The 20,501-nt window shown below is 42.5% G+C and overlaps 1 protein-coding gene across 4 annotated transcripts in view; it reads left to right on the forward strand.

Annotated features, from left to right (window-relative positions):
* LOC137432380 (uncharacterized) overlaps positions 1 to 20,501 on the forward strand; it is a 515,673-nt gene that overhangs the window by 474,989 nt on the left and 20,183 nt on the right. For all 4 annotated transcript variants that reach the window (XM_078783130.1, XM_078783133.1, XM_078783132.1 and 1 more), the window contains exons 2-4: positions 8,073 to 8,201; positions 13,456 to 13,948; positions 16,822 to 16,929. In XM_078783130.1, the coding sequence (XP_078639256.1) occupies positions 8,073 to 8,201; positions 13,456 to 13,948; positions 16,822 to 16,929 (730 nt within the window). The remainder of the gene's footprint in view (positions 1 to 8,072; positions 8,202 to 13,455; positions 13,949 to 16,821; positions 16,930 to 20,501) is intronic.

Here is a 20,501-nt window from a genome sequence, read left to right on the forward strand (position 1 = left end):
CAACCTGTCCACCAAGTTCCATCTGAATCCGTCCATTACTTTTTGAGATGTCCTGCTCACAAACAGTCAAACAGGGGTGAATACATTATCTCCATCTAACTTCGATGGCAGAGGTAACAACAAGAAGGTGAATGATAAAATTTTTTCAAAGGAACCCCCTGTATGGGATCATACGCTATAAGGACAGGAACAATATTATTTCCTCTCACCTTAATTATCACCTGTAACACAACTGGTATGACTTATTACACCTTCTGGTACCACAATCTCTTTTATAGCCGCACTTTGAAAATGTCAGCAGGGCTTCTGGACCTGGTTGTAGCCTTGGCAAAAGGTGGCCTTTCTCATTTAATATCCATCCGTTGTTCACTGGAGATGCTGCAAGACTGTAGCATTCGTTTCACTAAATGTAAGCCTGGTAGTTGACACGCTTTGTATGCTGCTTGAAAGCATCCAATGTGGGAGGCAATTTTTCACTTGTCTTGCTCTTTTTTTGGCAAACAGGTCATAGGAAATGGTATCTAGGGATGCCACGTCAATCTCAGAGTGCGTAATGGACACGAGAGATCCGCACGCTGCTTCAGTTGCAGGCTCTACCTGAGTTGAATATTTGCCAAGACTCTCAATTCCATCCATCAATTCCAGGTGCTCTGAAACTGTCTTCATCCATCTTTCCAGATGACTTGGGGAGGTCAGCAGTTGCATGACCTTTCTCTGACCCGACAAGGAGTTTGCTCTTTTGTGTCTCTCATTGAGCCATCCACATTGGAAAGTGTGAGAGGCACTGGAGCTAATTCGTACTACAAAAGGTTTCACACGTCCACATCTCGAGATTGACCAATGACTGCCAGTTTACTGAATACTTGTCCGTCAATATCCAGTGTCTCCATTGCCTGCTTTCTCTTGGTTTACAACGGTTTGTTGAGGCTGGCAAATAATTTCGGGCCTGGTTTTTTGATAGGGTCAAATAAGTCTGTCTTTAACTGCAGATTCATCTTTATGTATGCGCTGTACAGTAGTTTGTGGGTGGTATTTGAATCTTTAGCAATAACACTCATCTCCATTGCCATTGCTGTAACAGCTGCCCTCATGTGTTCAGTCATGTGATACTTTGACAGTGCCTTCTCTCTGGTGTTCAGGTAAGTATAACTTCCACAGTCCTTGTTCAGACATTGTTCAATGGATATCGTGCCATATCCAACTGAACGGTCGTTCAGACTTGTGCACTGCTGCCCTGTGTCACATGACTGGACATGTGACATTTAGAAACCGACAATTAATTTTTTTAAATAATGAACAGGATTAAATAATTAAATTGATATATGTGGGAAAATTACATGCCCAGACCAGGAATCGAACCCAGGTCCTCTGGTGAACCGAACAAGTGCTCTGCCATCGGAGTATCAGATGGCAGGGCACAATTTTAACAATTTAATTATTTTTTTATTTAATAATTAACCCAAAACCTTAAATTATAATTCAATTATCATTACTATAATTCATCCTAAAAATACTAATGTTAAATAGCAAAATATAAATTTAATTAATTTTTTCCAGCCGACTAATCAACTACATATGCACAGAAGTATATTTATATCACATCACATCATTTCAGCTGTTTTCATGAGTAATAAGTGCATATTTTCTGCAGCATCGATTTGTTTGAAAGATTTAGAAATTTGTACAATAAATCTTCATCCAGACATTCTTAAGTCAAAATTTCTCTGCAAAGAATGTGCAACACTAACACAGAGGACTATGCGTGGGACTACATGTATGAGCAGACTTTATTTCTCAATAAAATAAAATTGCACCACTTTCAGAATCTACATCCACACGAGCTGCCACCAGACAGCTGCCACCAGTCTGCCACCATGAGCCTAACACCTGAGAGCATTGAAAATTTTCTGTCAGACGATGTACCAAAGACCCTCAGAAACTGGGTCTGGCCCCTATCCGAAATGGGAAATAATTATTGCTATACTATGCAAAGTTACCCCCAATAAGGCATTCCCACAACAATATATATATATATATATATATATAGTGCCCTCCATAAGTATTGGGACAGTGAAGTCAAATTTGTTACTAATGCTATATACCTAATAAATTAGGATTTGAGATCAAATTATGAATATGAGGCATAACTACAGAAGAGCACCTTTTATTTCTTGGTATTTCTTTGTATGTGCGTTTTACCATTGTAGAACAATAGCACTATTTATGTTCAGTCCCTCATTTTAGGTAATCATAAGTATTGGAACAGATTAACTTAAAGTTAGTTAAAGTAATAACTAATTTACATTTACATATTAGCATTATAAATTAGTAATCACTAAATTAGTGATAACGAATTTATAATAAATATTAGTAATAACTAATAACTATAATTGTGTCCTGTTTCTGGTAATTGAAATCTTTCCAAGGAACGAATAGCCGAACAAGTTGTTACTCCGAGGCGTTCAATCAAAAATGCAGCGGAGAATATGCGTGGTGGAGCAAGAGGGAGGGGAACTGGAGCCTTACCTGAACGGCTTCCACCCTGGCAGCCTTCACCCTGTAATAAATAACTCAAACAAAACGGAATTAAAATGTACAAAAATAAACAGGTTTATTAAAGAAAATGCCGGTAACAAAGAAACTCATGATAAACTCAATTCCTAACTTGAGGGACCCTCCACACCAGACCCAAACACGGAAAAAGGGAAATATATTAATGTAAAAATAAAAGGTGTAATTTTATTGCACTTAGCTCAACTCGATCGGTGCGTCTCGTCAGGACTCTTCCAGGCCCCGGGCACGCAGTCTGGACGCGGCACCATTCTTGGCAGGAAAGTGCTCGTTTGTTGGCGCGAGTAGGCCTCAGTCCGCCCTCGTTTCACCCGGCCGTGCCAATTGGTGCGAAGTAGGCCTCCCGTGTGAAGTGAACAGCAGGCGTGCAGCCCGCTCTTCCACACCGTGCTCATCCACCCATCCTCTGCACGGAAAACCACAGTTCCCGGGCTGCGGTTGTGCCTCTGCACGACCACCAGCAAGATCTCCAAAACGCGGCCATTCATGATCGCTCCCTTGAGCCCGAGAGCAAAATGCCACTGTTCATACGAGGTTCAGGGCGAGAATGCGCAAGAGGGAATCGCGACCGTTTGCTATCGTCTTTGGTAGGACAAGGCACACGAGAGCGATAAAGGTCGGTCAGAGCGAGAAGCCAAGGAGAAGAGAGGACAATGTCCGCTCGATCGAGAAGCCAAGAAGAAGAGAAGGGAAGAAGAGAAATGTCCGCCAGCTCGTGAAGCTAAGGAGAAGACCAGAGCGAAGGAAGGAAAATGTCCGCTAGCTCGTTTATTTATCGTCCAGGCCCTGACGTCATCTGGGGTCCCCCGCCAATCAGCAAGTCCCGTCTTACCCGTCCTTCCTGTCAATCAAAACCCTGCCGAATCACGGCTCCTTGGGGCGTGGCCTCGGCCTGCCCGACCTGTGCGCTTCCCAAGTCAGGGTTGTCAGCGGTAGGGCTTGGTGCATGACTTCTGGTTAGCTTTTTAATAAGTGAGTTTAAATGCGGGCGAGTGCGTGGCTTGGCTATGTGTCTATGGTGTTGTGCCAAAAGGGACATTGGAAATAAATTGCAGAGGTAACGATGTACAAGGGATAATTACCCATAATCCCTGAGCTAATTAACATACCCCACTCTTTGTAATGGGGGCGAAGAATACACTTGATCTCAACGCACGGTCTACCGGATCCCTACTTATAGTACATCGAGGTGTTTCTTCTTCTTCGCGCCAGTCGGAGCACACTAAGCTATACACTCTACCTGGCCTATGGTATCCCTACCCCCTACAAACATAACAATAGTTTCTATTTGGTTCCGTATCCCTTGTATGCAATAACTGCATCGAGCTTGTGACCCATCGTCATGATCAAACTCTTGAGGTCTTCTTTGAGATGTTTTACCAAGCCTTTATTGTGGCCATTTTCAGTTATCTGTTGGGGGGTTTCTGACTTTAGACTACTCTTCAGCAAGTGAATTACATGCTCCATTGGATTTAAATCAGGAGATTGACTTTTCCAGTCTAAAACCTTCCACTTTTTCCCGTGATGAACTCCTTGGTTACGTTGGCGGTGTGTTTTGGGTCTTTGTCTTCTGCATGGTGAAGTGTTGCCCAATGAGTTTTGAGGCATTTTCTTGTACATAGGCAGACAAAATGTTTCTGTACACTTCTCAATTCATTCTGCTGCTGCAATTGTTAGTTATATCATCAATAAAAATGGGTGAACCAGTTCCAGAGGCAGCCATGCAGGCTCAAGCCATGACATACCTCTACCATACTTCACAGATTAGGTAGTATGCTTGAAACAATCAATTGAAACAATCGTATGAAAATCATACTCTTGTTTCAATTGTACTATAATATGAGGAAAATCCACGAATGTCCAGTAAAATCCGTGAATGTCCAGTAAAATCCATAAATGTCGAGGAAAATCCTGGGAATGTCGAGGAAAATCCCACAAATGTCGAGGAAAATCCCACGAATGTCGAGGAAAATCCCATGAATGTTGAGGAAAATCTGTGAATGTCGAGGAAAATCGGTGAATGTCAAGGAAAATCCTGTGATTGTTGAGGAAAATCAGTGAATGTCGAGGAAAATCCTGTGAATGTTGTGGAAAAGCCCGCGAATGTCGAGGAAAATCTGTGAATGTCGAGGAAAATCCCGTGAATGTCAAGGAAAATCCCGTGAATGTCGAGGAAAATCTGTGAATGTTGAGGAAAATCTGTGAATGTTGAGGAAAATCTGTGAATGTCGAGGAAAATCTGTGAATGTCGAGGAAAATCTGTGACTGTCGAGGAAAATCTGTGAATGTCGAGGAAAATCTGTGAATGTCGAGGAAAATCTGTGAATGTCGAGGAAAATCTGAATGTCGAGGAAAATCCTGTGAATGTCGAGGAAAATCCCGTGAATGTCGAGGAAAATCCCGTGAATGTCGAGGAAAATCCCGTGAATGTCGAGGAAAATCCCGTGAATGTCGAGGAAAATCTGTGAATGTCGAGGAAAATCTGTGAATGTCGAGGAAAATCTGTGAATGTCGAGGAAAATCTGTGAATGTCGAGGAAAATCCCGTGAATGTCGAGGAAAATCCCGTGAATGTTGAGGAAAATCCCGTGAATATTGAGGAAAATCTGTGAATGTCGAAGAAAATCCCATGAATGTTGAGGAAAATATGTGAATGTCGAGGAAAATCCCGTGAATGTCGAGGAAAATATGTGAATGTCGAGTCAATCGGACAAGTATTGGTTCTGCAAGGTAGAAACAGAAAGCATGAGTCACCTCCTGTCAGGATGTAAAAAAAACTCATTTCAGAACAGCTGTACACCCAAAGGCACAACAAAGTATGTGGAGCAATCCACTGGTACATCCACAGAAATTTCTATATCCCAGTTCCACAAAACTCATGGAAACATGAACCAAAAGCAATCACTGAAAACAAGGACATAGTGCTCACATACGACCTGATGATCCCATCCAGCGTGAACATAGAAAACAAAGCACTGAGACCGGGCATAGTACTCAGAGACAAAAAGGGAAAGAAGGCATTGCTAATTGAGGTTTCAGTATCCAGCCATTCTGGCCTAAATAACGCAGAAATCAGGAAAATGACCAAATATCAAGACCTGCAGAATGAAGTGAAAAGATCCTGGAAGCTGAAGAGCGCTGAAATTGTACCAATAATAATTGGAGCAAGGCGATGTTAAAGAAGTACCTTACAAAAAACCACCTTTAGAGGCCATTTTTTCCCCGCAAGCGGGGGTTGGCCTTTTTCGGGGACCGTGGTTGTTGTTGTTTTTTTTGGTCCCTTTTTTGAAGCAATGTTTTACGGCCGGATGCCCTTCTTGCCGCCAACCCTTTTTGTCGCCTTTTTACAACAAACAGGGAATTACCAGTGAACTGGTACTCAATTAGCCGACCTCGGAAGGATGACAGGCTGAGTCAACCCCCCTGGTGTTAATTCAGCGATCGACCGGGATTCGAACCCAGGATCCTAAGCTGGCACCCTAGCCGCTAGCCCAACACCAGGCTAAGATCCTGGAAGCTGAAGAGCGCTGAAATTGTACCAGTGATAATTATTGGAGCAAGGGGATATTAAAGAAGTACCTTACAGAGATCTTAAAAACCATCCCTGGGAACATTACCATATACCAACTATTGTTGGAGGCTGTACGGGGCTCAATGACGATCCTGAAAGGAGACCTTGGAACAAAACTCTGAGAAGAAGAAAACTTTACAACTTAGCCCATGAATTACAATCCTTCACCGAAACGGGGGTGGATACACACACACACACACACACACACACATACACACACACACACACACACACACACACACACACATACACACACACACACACACACACACACACACACACACACACACACACACACACACACGTATGTCACCCTGGTGATGTTCCCGCGTTGCTACCCTACTGTTTTCCTTTCCACTCCTCTCCGCCTCCCCCAAATTGTACTTGCTCGAATGCTTAAACCACTTAGCGAGCACTCTACAAGAAACTTGGTAAATTAATACACCCCGGGTATACTTGAAATAATAAATCGATCATTAACGGTACATATCAAAAATAAGGTAAACCCTTCTCTGCTCACCTGTACTCCTTTATTCCTCTTTACTCCAGCCTCTGGAACAAACTACCTCACTCTCTTCAATCCCACTCCTCCCTCCAGGTCTTTAAAACACCTGTTCACCACCATCTCTTATCTTCCCCCATCCAAAACCTTGATCTTTTCTACCCCCGTTAATTCACCCCAGATCCACTTTTTTAAAAATACCGAATTCTTTCTTTCTTGGAAGTTCTCGCAGTGTGCATGTGTTTTATACCTTCCCCCCACCTTCCCATGCCTCCTCCCCCCAAGCCGTCTCCCTCCCACGGATCGCCCGATGTCTCTGTTCTCTGCTGTTGTACTTGTGTGCTTCCCTCTCTCTCCCCATGTTGTCTCCCGCACCCTTTATTGTATATTTTGTGTATCCGTTTTTTTTTTTGTGATTGATGTTAGCTCTTACATGAGCCTCGATCTTGTATACAAAAAAAAGAAAAAAAAGTATTTTGAGTTGAGTTTATGATCATTTACAGTTGTAAGAAAAAAGTTTCCTTTTTCAAAGACTTTATTTTCCTGAATATCAGGCAGATGTCCAGAAATTCACAATTCATGCCGACTGTGTTAAAGTAAGATTGTTGGGTGAGGAGGATCAACGTTCGTGAAGTTAGCACCCATTACCCTTTACCCAATGCAATATATATATATATATATTAATATATAATGCACACATTATAAATCGGGTAGAGGGGCAAATATTACATGTAATATTTATGACGCACACCCATTTTTGTAATGGTACAATCCACAACTCTTTGCTCCCCCCCCCCCCCCCACTTTTTTTGTAATGGTACAATCCATACTTTGAATCGGGTTAAGGGTAACTGTTGCTAACTTCACGGACGTGCAGGATCACAGTCTGAGATTTGTGAGATGCTGTAATGTCGATAAAATCATTTTGTGCGATTGTGCTGCTCTGTTATAATACTGTGAAGAGTTTTGTAAAACAAATAGAACAAGAAAAACCAATCAGAGATTGCAGACCCTCGCCAGGACATGTTTTTAGTGGGTTTTAAGGCTTTTGTGTTAAAACAAATATGGCGGCCGAACCACGTGACCAATGCATCATTTTTTTCCCCTAAACCAATTTATCCCTAGACGATGCTCAAGAAATTGAATCTTGATCGGATGAAGTTTTTTACTTGTCGAATTATGACGTCATAATGGAGGCACCATTTTTAAAGGCGTTTGAGCCATAAAACCTATGACATCACTGTTAACAGGTGTTATTTCCCATGGAGAGTTCTTAACAATGAGCCATGTCTCAATTTTTTCTATGCAGCGCTTTCGGAGATATAGACATGTAATTATGATGAAAGCAAGTGATGGTTCAATGTTTGATGAATACTGTCCTGGTTATTGCCATGAGTGACTTTTCCATGTTAACCTGTCACCTGGACAGGGATAAATTGGCCTTGGTAATGGCAGCGGAGGAGCAAGAAGGCAGGGGGGTAGAAGCAGATATCGGAGGAACCCAAACTTCGAGCCTACCGAGTTCCACCATACCAAGCTCGTCCAACAACATGAAAAGGTAAAAACAGTACTCAGTTTTCAGGTTTGATTATAAAACGTGGTAGAAACTAGAAGTGCACTCAGTAGACCGCATACCTCCACCAGGCTGATCCGTTTACATTTTGTATCCACCGATAGGCCGGATCTGCATCCATAACTTAAGCAGAATCTAATCGGCTTGTTCTCATCACCTACCCAACTCATCCACCTAGTTTTGTCCTAACTCATCCATAACTTTTTGAGATATCGTGCTGTACACTTGGTCCTCGGTTAACGTCGTGGTTACTTTCCTAAAAACCCACGATGTTAAGTGAATTGATGTTTAGAAATCTCATGAGAAATAATTTATCTTGACGACGTAATATCGAGTTATCTACCGTGTAAAACACGTTAGTTTGTGTGTTTGTACATATGTCTGTTCCCCCCTTCATAAGGGTAGGTTTTAGAGGGCAATCTTTCAACACAAATGTGTCTTCACTACGGTCTCTTTTTCGGGATAAAACAAACTCGAAAAACATTTTCCATAAAAGAGTAATTATGTCTCTTCTATTGGAATTGTAGACGGTGGCTTGCAAACCGAGCCTCAGGGGCGGTGTACAGAAACGTTTTTAAAAATAACAATAAATACAAAGTGTAGGGAGGTGAAATTCGCTGCACGTGATGTACAATGAGCGCAGAGTAAAACGAGTGTTCATTTACCTCCGTAGGATGTCTAATAAATAAAGAAGATATAAGCACACCTGACGCTAGGCCGAGGCTGCACCGTCGAATAAACTGTACCAACCCATCATTTTTGACAAGCTTTTTACTAGTGGGTAAATAATCACAATGTTCTTTGAAGCCTTGGCATCTAATTATTATTATAGACGTCATAATGAAACGATATTAATGAGGAAAAGGTTAAGGAAGGACACCCTGTATATCGTTTTTGGCCGAATCACTTTAAAAATTCTAGGATCCGGATCCGCATCGTCACCAAAATTGAGTCAATTCGTCCTCGTCACACACCCAACCTGTCCTCCAAGTTTCGTCTGAATCCGTCTGTAACTTTTTGACATATCCTGCTCACAGAAAAACAGAGATGAAAACCTATCCTCCGTCCACCTTCGGTGGTGCAGGTACCAATAATGTACCGGTAACAGATATTCCATTTTCTATGTCTTGAGTTATTGCTGGCAGCATGTCACTGTACATATGGAAATGTCCAAATGTCTGCATGTCCTTGTATATCTCTCTCGTGTCACACAGCATACAAGATTCCTGGGCTTTTTTGTATACATGATTGAGGCTAATGGAAGAGCTAGAGCAAAATGGAAGGGGGGAAACATCAACAGTAGAGTAAAAGTGCGAGTGACACATGTGGGCGAAGAAGCTGCACATAAGCACATAATGAAACACAAGAAGAAGAGGAAAGGGGAGGATGAAACAGAAAAGGAACAAACCAACCGACAACAAACAAAAAGAGGTGAGGGAGAGGGGGGAAATCGCAATAACCTGGAAAAGGGGAGTGCTTGGGAATGGTGTCATCTGGGGGTAGAAGATATCATGAGTATGGATGGGGGGATGAGCTGTGGTAGAGATGAACAGCTGTTTTGAATCCGTGGACGGAAGAATGGGACTGAACAGATGGGGGAACTTCGTTTTACAGGGGAGAGAAAAGTGTAACACATGAGTGCAGGTGAGCAGTGAGGATTTTGGGAGTTTACCAAGAAGAGGGATCATGGCAGACCATGTGCAGAAACCTGGGAGGGAGGGAGCCAAGAGAAGTAAGAGGATGCAAGACCAATAACGGAGGTGGTGCAATACAGAGGTGCCACAAACCTACCTGCGATGTGAGGGTAAAGAGTCCGAGGCACTCAGCTTCGTCACAGGAGAACCCAACGAATTTGAGGGCCTTCCTTTCTACGACATCAAGAAGGGCAAGGTGTGAGCCAGGGGCACCGATCCAAAGGGGGAGAGCAGTCCTCCATCAATCTGTGAAGGAAGGCCTTATAGGTTGTCAAAAGTTCAGATTAGCCGATGAAAGACCCTTGCACGATGACAAACGTCCAGTCAGTGGTTGGCTTTGGAGGCCATCTTGGAAATATGGTCTGCCCAAGAACGATCATGGCTGATACTGATATCCAGGAGTTTGAATGACTGAACCTCTTCGAGGGGATTGTTAAGAAAGTAGATGGGAGGGTTTGCCACACGGTCCTTTCGGATAGAGAGAGAGTGAGATTTATCAGGAGTTGAAAGACATATTCCAAGTGTTTGACCAATTTGTGATTCCATGAAGGACTGAAGAGAAGGAATAGGCTGCAGCCATTGCTGGTGTACAGCATGTGACTGCTGGTTGAATCATTGTTTGTGCTTTCCCTCGGAGGGACGTTAAACTTGGCATCCGTATGCCGGCGTTAGTTGGTGAACGTTAATGATTCCACGGTATTCTTCATGAAGAGTAGGCAAGCTATCACCGGCATTCTAAACAAATTACAAATTCCTACCCTAACCTACAGGGGGCACTGCACCAGCGGCACAGCCGCAGCCTCATCCAATGATATGTGACTCAGCTTTGTGGTGCATTAAAAAGAAGAAGAACATTGATTTAAAATGTGTTTTTTTAGGTTTGGGGGATTTTGGGGGATTGGGGGATTTGGGGCCCATTTGGGGGATTTGGGGCCCATGCAGGATTTATTTAAAATGTGTGTGTTGTCCCATTACTTATAACTCTGCTATCATTCAAATTACTGGATGACAAAAATGCCAAAAAATGCCTTTTGGTATAATCTATAATTTCCTCCGCCACCGTTATGTTTTCATCCCTGCCTGTTTGTCTGTCTGTCCGTCTGTCCGTTTGTGAACAAAATATCTCAAAATGTTGTGGATGGATTCGGACGAAATTTGTCAGACATGTAGCGTATGTGACAAGCACGAAATGATTAGATTTTGGTGAAGATCCGGATTCGGATTCGGCTACTAGAATTTTAAAAGTGATTCTTCACCAATGGGAGATAGGGCCAAAAACGATGCATAGCAGGATATCTCAAAAAGTTGTGGACGGATTTGGACGAAACTCGGTGGAACTGTTGGGTGCCTGACAAGGACGATTCGATTCGATTTTGGTGAACATCTGAATATGGATTCGGATATGAGAATTATATAATTTTTAAAGTGATTCTTCACCATTGGGAGATGGGGCCAAAAACGATGCATAGCAGGATATCTCAAAAAGTTATGGATGGATTTGGACGAAACCTGGTGGACAGGTTGTGTGTGTGACAAGGAAGAAACGATTCAATTTTGGTGAAGATCTGGATCTAGCTGGTATAATTTTAAAAGTGATTCTTCACCATTGAGTAATATGGCCAACCAGGTGGAGGTTTGCTCTCTACTGAGTGCCGTTCTAGTTTTTTAAGTGATTCTGATCAGCATTGCATGATAGGACAAGCACGATTTATAACACGATATCTCAAAAAGTTGTTGACAATTAATGACAAAACTTGGTGGATGAGTTGTATAGGTGACAATAACAAGCCTATTAGATTTTGGTTCAGTTATGGATGCAAATCCGGCCTATCAGTGGGATACAAAACACAAACTGTTCAGCATGGTGGAGGTATGCTCTCTACCGAGTGATGTTCTAGTTTTGCACCTTAAATCACAGGACTTGTGAACCAATAATATTGTTTTACAAACATATTAACTTTGGTGGGATATTGGGATTATTTTAGAATACTTAAGGCTTGACATCAGTTGGCTGAATATATTAAAACGTGTAAAAAGCCTGTCAAAATGATGGGTTGGGACAGTTTATTCGCCTGTGTAGCCTTTTGAGCGTGCCAGTCTGAAGCCTCGGCCTAGCGCCAGGTGTGCTTATATCTGCTTTATTTATTTGACATCCTATATGGATGTGAATGAACACTCGTTTTACTCTGTGTGCGTTACACATCACGTGCAGTGAATTTCACCTCCCTGCATCACGTATTTTTTTTTTTTTAAACGCTTCTGTACACCACCCTTGAGGCTCGGTTTTCAAGCCACCATCTACAATTCCAATATAAGAGACATAATTACTGTTTTATGGAAAATAGTTTTCGAGTTTGTTTTATCCTCAAAAATAGACCATAGTAACCGCACATTCTTGTTAAAAGATTGGCCTTTAAACCTACCCTTGTGAAGGGGGACAGACATCTGTACGAACACACAAACTGACATTGTGTTTTATAAATGGTACATCTTACTATAATTCACCAAATGTCCGTCCATCTGTCTGTCTGTCCGTTCGAAGGTACCGCAAAAACGGCTGAACCGATCGCAACGATATTTTGGGTGGGTAATCCTGGGATCTCCTGGAGTAAAATAGGGTATATTGTTTTTCCAATTTCAGCTTTGGCCTCCAGCATTTCCAGGTTTGGACTCCCGCATAACGTTATTTTCCTGGGTGCCGCACAAACGGCTGCACCAATCGCTGCACGGCTGCACCGATCGGACTCGGTGACCTCGGACAAAGACCTTTTGTAAACATGGGTTGAATCCCTGCTTGAGAGATTGCCAACCCCCTACCCGCCATCACGGCCGTCTCTCCAACTCACAATCCCACGAGGTATGCGGAAAGGACAACCCAAAACTAATTATCTTCTTTTTGATTCGTATATAAACATCATTAAAAGTAAATAATGACCTCGGCCAAAGTTCAAACGACGTGAGTTTAGTAGAGAGAATTCCACATAGCTATTTGGGCGGTGTATACTCTAACAGATCGCTGTCTCCATCGATCTTGCCAAGGCTGTAACACCTATCGGCTCAAAATCTTTATAACTGTTGACTTGGTGGTTTTTACAATGAAGGAAACATTAACAATGTTGTTAAAAGTTTATTTTGTGATTAATTTGTGATTGGAGTTATGTTGTTTGGAATGAAAAAAGAGATATGGAGTTCAAGTAAATGACGACGTGCCGTGATGGTTTCTGCTTTCTAAATGTGAACTTCGCGGATCGCCATATGCAGATTCGCCACGGACCCATGATCGATGTTTCTATACGTGAACGTACCCGTTTATTTGCGAACGGGTACGTTTTTCATGGAAGTCCTTCACGAATCACTGTCCATGTCTGACGTGCGACTGAGGGAACTACAGGAATGTGGAATTTATTGGTTTCATGTTTTCGCATTCGCCGTATCTGCATTGCCTGTTTGCTTCTGGCCTCCCACCCGTGCGTAGCATGGGTATCTCACTAGTATGGATAATTGTAGATTGAGCTAACTCTGATTTCTTTCACAATTTCCTTCAGGTGTGTTGGAAGCGAGGCGTTAAAATCTGCTGGACAAATCGGGTTATCAATCGGAGTGGATATGCTGCGAAATAACGCGGAGGACAAGGGGCAAGCCGGTGACATTGAGCTACACGTTGAGAGACCTTCCTTCGGGAGGCCCGACCGATCTGAAAAGAAAGTAATCAATGAGGATGCAGAACCTTTGAGTCAAGGAAAAGAAGAGGAAAAGAAAAGAGGTGCTGAATACATGACATTGGGAGAGGGAGCAGCTTCCAAAGTGGTAAATGTGGACAAGACTGCGAACAAGGCAGTGGTCGAAACATTTAGGTTTGATGTTGTAGGAGCAAAGGAACCTGATCTAGGACAATTCGCTGGCGACTTGGTGGAGATTGGGATCATGGGACCTCCGACTGTGGGAGGTCCAGCCCCAGAGATCACCAGGCATCGTGAGCAGAAATGGTTGGAGATGCTGAGGAACTGGGATTATTGGATGTCCAAGGGACAGAAGAAGGTAATATATTTATTTATTTTTTAATATACAGTGTATTTTTCTGTTCATTACTTACTTGTGTTATTTCTTCGGGCTAGGATATCATTAAACAACAACACCAAACGTTTTCCACCATTTTCCCCATTTTTCAGAGGTTGATCGAATGATGGCATTCCTCGATACCGATCTATCCATTGCAAGTTTCCTGCAAACCTAAACTTTCCATTTCTATCTTGACATTTTCAATCCGTGGCTTTTTAGTAGCTCTCCATCTTCTGATCTTCAGTGCACATGACCACACCGACCAAGTCTTCTCTTCCCAAGTTCTTCTTCATCTCTTCATAATTTCTGGCCTCGGTATTCTTTCTTTCAGAGACAATCCATCCTATCATTCTCATCTGTGTTCTTTCCATTCTTTTTACATCTTCGAACCGCATTGTCCATGTTTCACTTCCATGCACCAATACAGTTCTGATACAGGATTTATAAACTCAAACTTTTACACATCATGGAATGTTTTCCAATCTGACCTTATTTCTTGATCGAATGGCTAATTCTGCTCCGATGCCTCTATCATGTCTCCAAGATTGTAGAAACGTTTGAGTTTTTCTAAATTATAAATTCTGAGCTGTGGAGTTTTTATTTTTGTTCTTCTTGAAATTATTGATCCTCAGATCCTTTACAGATGAAAATCCCAGCTATTATTACCAAATTTCCAGTGATCCCACTGCATCTCCAGAGATACAATCTATAACACTATACAGTACAGCAACACAACAACAACAGGCATTTTAAGGCCATTTCCCTGCTAGAGCGGGGGTTAGCCTTGCGGGCCCCATGACAATCTTCTCCATTTTGCCCTATTTTCTGCATCTCCCCTTGTTAACACTCTTTCCCACATTTCTTCTTCCACCACCTTTAGCCAAGACTTTCTTGGTCTTCCCCATCCTCTACTTCTTTTTACATTCATTTCCATCACTCTTCTCAACCAGTCACTTTCATCCTTCCTCAACACATGACCAAACCATCTCAACCTGTTTCTCTTCACAGCATCCATCACAGGCTCTATTCCCATCATCTTTCGCAATTCATCATTTGTCTTCCTCTCTCTCAACGATACTCCACACATCCACCGAACCATTCGCATTTCCACCCTTTCCAGCCTTCGTTGTTGCTCTACGTTCATTACCCATGTCTCGCTCCCATAAATCATAACACTTCTCACACATGCAGCATACACCTTTCCCTTCAGCTTCAACGACACTCCCCTCCTCATCAGCACGCCACTCAGTTCCCTAAACTTCTTTCATGCACATCTCACTCGAGCAACCGTTGCCGAGTATGATCCACCTTCTCCATTCAGCATGTCTCCTAGGTAGCAAAATGTTTTCACACCTTCCAGCTTCACGCCGTCTCCAAGATCCAACTCAACATTTCCTCCATCTGCAGCTCCCTCTGTGCACACCTTGCACTTGAATGTAGCTGCCACACTGGTTATTGACCCTCTCAAACCACTACATTTTTGATGAACCCACACAGCGCACATTGTACATTGAATGGAGTTCACTCCGACACCCTTCCTGCACAGAGAACACAGCCACTTCCCAGTTCTTTCTACCTCACCACATGCTTTACCACTTGTTCATCTTCTCCTTCAGTCCATCCATACTCTCCCCAATCAACACCAGATCATCTGCATACAACAACTCCCACGGTAAACCCTCCTTTACATTCAGAGCCAGCACCTCCATCACAGCTACAAACAGTAGTGGACTTAGTACCGTACCGACCCCTGATGTACTCCCACCTTCACCTCAAACTCACCACTGTTCCCGTCCTTCGTCCTTACAGCTGTGCGCGCTCTTTTGTACATTGCCATCACTACTCTGATCAACCATTCCTCCACTCCTAACTTCCTCAATGCCCATGTCACTACTTCACGTGGAACCCTATCGAATGCTTTCTCCAGTTCAACAAACGCAAGAAACAACTTCTTCCTCTTCTCCATGTACTTCTCCTGCAACTGCCTTACAATAAAAAGCACGTTTGTCGTTCCTCTTCCTGGCATACATCCAAACTGCATTTCGTCGACCTTCACTTTCTTCCTTATCCTCTTCTCCAACACCCTTTCCAATACCTTCATTCCATGCTCCAATAACTTTATCGCTCGGTACGAGCCACAGTCCAGAGGGTCACCTTTCCCTTACATAGAGGACGAGGTACCGAGTTCCCAATCCACTGGAATGCGGCCTTCTTTCACCAGCAGATTACAGATCTCTGTCATTCTCTTCACACCCCAACTTCCTGCTGCCTTCAACATATCTCCCACAACTCCCTTCGGCCCTCCCACTTTTCTACTCTTCATTGCTTTTTTCGCTTCCTCAACCTCCTTCTCAGTTATCAGTTATAACACTGTTCAGTACATTGAATTGAATTCCATCAAACTTTCTATTTTGTTTATTTTTCACTTTGAGGATTCAATACTAAATCACCAGCAAAGGATAACTCGAATTTGGAATCGTAACCTTTCGTTCTTCACCAATCCTTCCATCACTACTTCAAACGGTAGAAGATTTACAATCGATCCCTGATGTAATCCTACCTTGATTTCCAGCATTTCAGTGCATCCCAGGTAGGTCTTTACCATAGTTATTGATTTTTGTTTGTTTTATACATTCCCATGACGACTATTACCATTTCTTCAGGCACGAGCTGCCTTCTGAGAGCCCAGAAGGGCCTACCAACTATCATTCCAAGTCTTATATTCTATATATCAAATGGTATTCACACCCATTTGGAATGATACCAATGGAAATGTAATCACCTCGAGCTCTATTGAGTCATATGAAGAAAAATTCACCATATCAAACCTTCCTTCCATCCCCCTCACTTAGCTGAAGCTGCGCTGCAGGAAAGGTATCCCAGGCTCTCTCCGGGGCACAGTTTGGCTTCGTCTTTCCGGTGGTTACAGTTTGCTGGAGGAACATCCTGGGCTTTTTCAGGTTCTCATAACTTCCGTTTCTTACCACACATGCAAACATTATTCCTGTGAAATAAAATTTATAATTCAAGTTGTTGTGATCAGGTGACCTGCTCATTTTCCATGTGATCTTTGCTGCTTCAAATTATTTGCAGGACATTAAACTCTTTTTGCAGACATATTATGCAACATCTAGTTTAAGGCACAAAGGGGGTCATACTGTAGACTTATACTGTACATGTAACACCTTGATTTCATCGATTTTCAGGAAGGATGGAAGTAAATGGTATAAAAGGTGATTTTTTTTTTTGGGGAATTCGTAACCCCACTATTTAAATAATTATATTTGATACTGTGAAATATTATGATATTATGATATATTATGATAACAATCTGTGAAATTGTACACTTTGTGCCGAAAGGGAAAATGATCATGTGTTCAGGTTTTGTTAATAGTTATGCATTTATTTTGCCATTTCAATGAGACTTTACAGTCAATTCCACGAATAATCAAAATTCGAGCAACATTTCTGCTTGAATTGTTTTTGTACTTGTAATTTGTAATTGTAATTGGCCTCTGGGATTATAAATATTTGTTTTTGAGTTATATGACCACTCTCATTACCGTGAAATGGGGTGAATCGGGACAGCAAGGTGAATAGGGACAGCAAGGTGAATGGGGACACAAACTGGAAAAAGTTCGGAAACTTTTTTCGCTGAAAATTGATAACCATACTGATTTGTTGATATTTGGGTTGAAAGTGTTCTCTTGTTTTTTTAAAAAGCAACTTATAGTCCCTATTAACCCCATATATGGGTTAAATAGGAATAAATAGGATTTTTATGGCTGTCCCTATTCACCCCGTTTTACAGGTGAATAGGGACATTTACTAATACAAAAAAATAATCATCAAGAAATAGGGACAGTTTGGAGAAACTTTTTATCCCATATTTTTTTTCACTGGCACCGTGGTTTATATTATGGGTGCATATTATGTGCATCCATCTGAGCTATCAATTTAGCAATACGTTGGAAACTCAGGATTGTTTCTTGATTATTATTTTTTTGTATTAGTGACTGTCCCTGTTCACCCGTAAAACGGGGTGAATAGGGACAGCCATAAAAATCCTATTTATTCCTATTTAACCCATATATGGGGTTAATAGGGACTATAAGTTGCTTTTTAAAAAAACAAGAGAACACTTTCAACCCAAATATCAACAAATCAGTATGGTTATCAATTTTCAGCGAAAAAAGTTTCCGAACTTTTTTTCAGTTTGTGTCCCTATTCACCCCATTTCACGGTATATGTACATATTTTTAGCATTTGTGATTCTAAGTTATCTACAACGGCCCACATTGTGTCGTACAGTAAACCCGTCCCACTGAGAGGCAGAAGGCAGTTGCATCATTCTCTGTTGATCTGGAAATGATTAGTTACATGTCTGAAAAAAGGAACATGTCTTTCAATCCTGGAAAATCTCACAATCCAACTATTCATTCTGGAAGGATCGTCAAACAAACCTACCTATCAATTTGCATGCTCAGCCATTGGAAGAAGTTTGATCCCTTGAACGTCGCAGCCTTAACATTAGCTATGACCACCCTTGGCCAACAACATAGCCTAGTTGACCTACGAAACCATCCGCGGACTGAGCATCCTGGGTCGTTCAAAGTCATCTACATATTATACTACTCAAAAGAAGTTAAGGGTCAAAAATATTTGTGCATATAAATATAAGCTAACGAGCTAAAATGGTGACGACTAATGACAAAATAATTATTTGATGGCTCAAGAACAGAAAACACAAAACAAAAACTTTTGATGAGACACTAGTTTATTGCCCTGATGAAAAAGAGTCATGCACCCCCCAAAATGATGTTCACACAAGTCGCAGAAGCTTCAGTAACTGGTGTAGCCACCATTAGCATTCACACATTCTTGACAACTTTGGCGCATGCTGTTCATCAGGCGTTGAAATAACGTTGAGGGATCGCTTGCCATTCTGCGACTAATCGCTGTGCCAGTTGCCGGAGGTTGCCGGCAGGGATGTGATGTCATCGAACTCGCCGCCCTAGTTAATCCCACGCATGCTCAATGTGGGGCAAGTCGGGTGAATATGCAGGCCAATCCATGTGCTGAACGTTCTGCTGCTGCAGGAAGTCGGTCACCACCCTGGCATGATGAGGTCTTGTGTTGTCGTCCTGGATCCAAGCTCCTGGTCCAATCCGTTGCAGAAGTGGAATTACCAGAGGTTGAACAATGTCGTTGAGATAACGCTGACCAGTCAAATTTCCGTTGACGATGTACAGAGGGGTTCTGTGGTTCATGGATATCCCCGCCCACACGGCCACACCATCACACTTCCTCCTCCAAATGGTAGACGTTGAGCAACGTTGAGATCAGCAAATCTCTCTCCTTGACGACGATAAACACGAGCCCGGCCATCATTGAACTGGAGCGAGAAGCGGGACTCATCTGTGAACATTGTCTCTGCCCACTGACCACGGTTCCACCGGATATGACGTCTGCACCAATCTCGGCGAGCCCTTCTGTGACGGTCAAGTAGCGGTGGTCGGACTGTAGGACGCCGGCATCGCAAACCTCGGTCTCGCAGACGATTCCTAATGGTCTGGTCGGACACATTGGTGCCTCTGGCAGCTCTGAGTTGATCCCGAAGATGCCGTGCGGTCACAAAGCGTTGTCGCAACGCCGTTATAATCAGGAAGCGGTCTTCTCGTGCTGTTGTTGATCGGGGTCTTCCAGAACGGGGGCGATTCTGAACAGCATTAGTTGGCCTGAACCTCTGCCAGAGTCTGCCGATAACGCCTTGGCTTACATTTAGATGCTGAGCCACAGTTCTCTGAGTTTGTCCATCTTGTAGCCAGCCAATGGCCCTTCCCCTGTCTTGGATGCTGAGTTGTCGTCGAACCATCTTCTAATTTCAAGTGATGATGAATGGAAAATGCTCAGCCAATTTTATTGCTAAAATTGGCATGCATGGAATGACACTCATGCAAAACACGTGCAAATGGTGCATGAGGTGTCACAATGGGTGTTTCGAGGCAGTTTGTCAGTTTAGTCTGACTAAGTTCGTGCTTCAAATCCATGAACAGGAAATCTGGGTTAACTTTAAAAGTTTATAAAGATAAGTGCAATGATTGCATGTCCCATAATAACGTGATGTCTGTAGTCCAAATGACAACCCAAAGGGGGATATTCTAACCATATCTGGCTTAAAAAGACATACTTACAAAAATGATCAAAAAATTTCCTTTGACCCTTAAATTCTTTTGAGTAGTATATAAAAGCCCTGTTGTATTTATTTCTCTGTCACACAGGAAGTGACCTCATGTTAGCGGAAGTGACGTTGCGTTCATTATTGAAAGGGAGCACACGCAATATCATTGATAGCACCATTCACCATTTTGTTTCCACTCAGGAAAGGTGAATTTATGCCGTCCAAAACTTTTGCTACACGCATCTGAATTTGGGTTGATTGCATGACCATTCCGGTTGTTTTCACAACCAGAAGGCTAGAGGTGAGACGTTAGCGATTTAATTTTTAGTAAAAGTGAGAGATGTTAGTAAT

Source organism: Myxine glutinosa, chromosome 8 (genome assembly GCF_964187855.1).
Source record: "Myxine glutinosa chromosome 8, kmMyxGlut1.1, whole genome shotgun sequence".
In the NCBI taxonomy this organism is placed as follows: Eukaryota; Metazoa; Chordata; class Myxini; order Myxiniformes; family Myxinidae; genus Myxine; species Myxine glutinosa.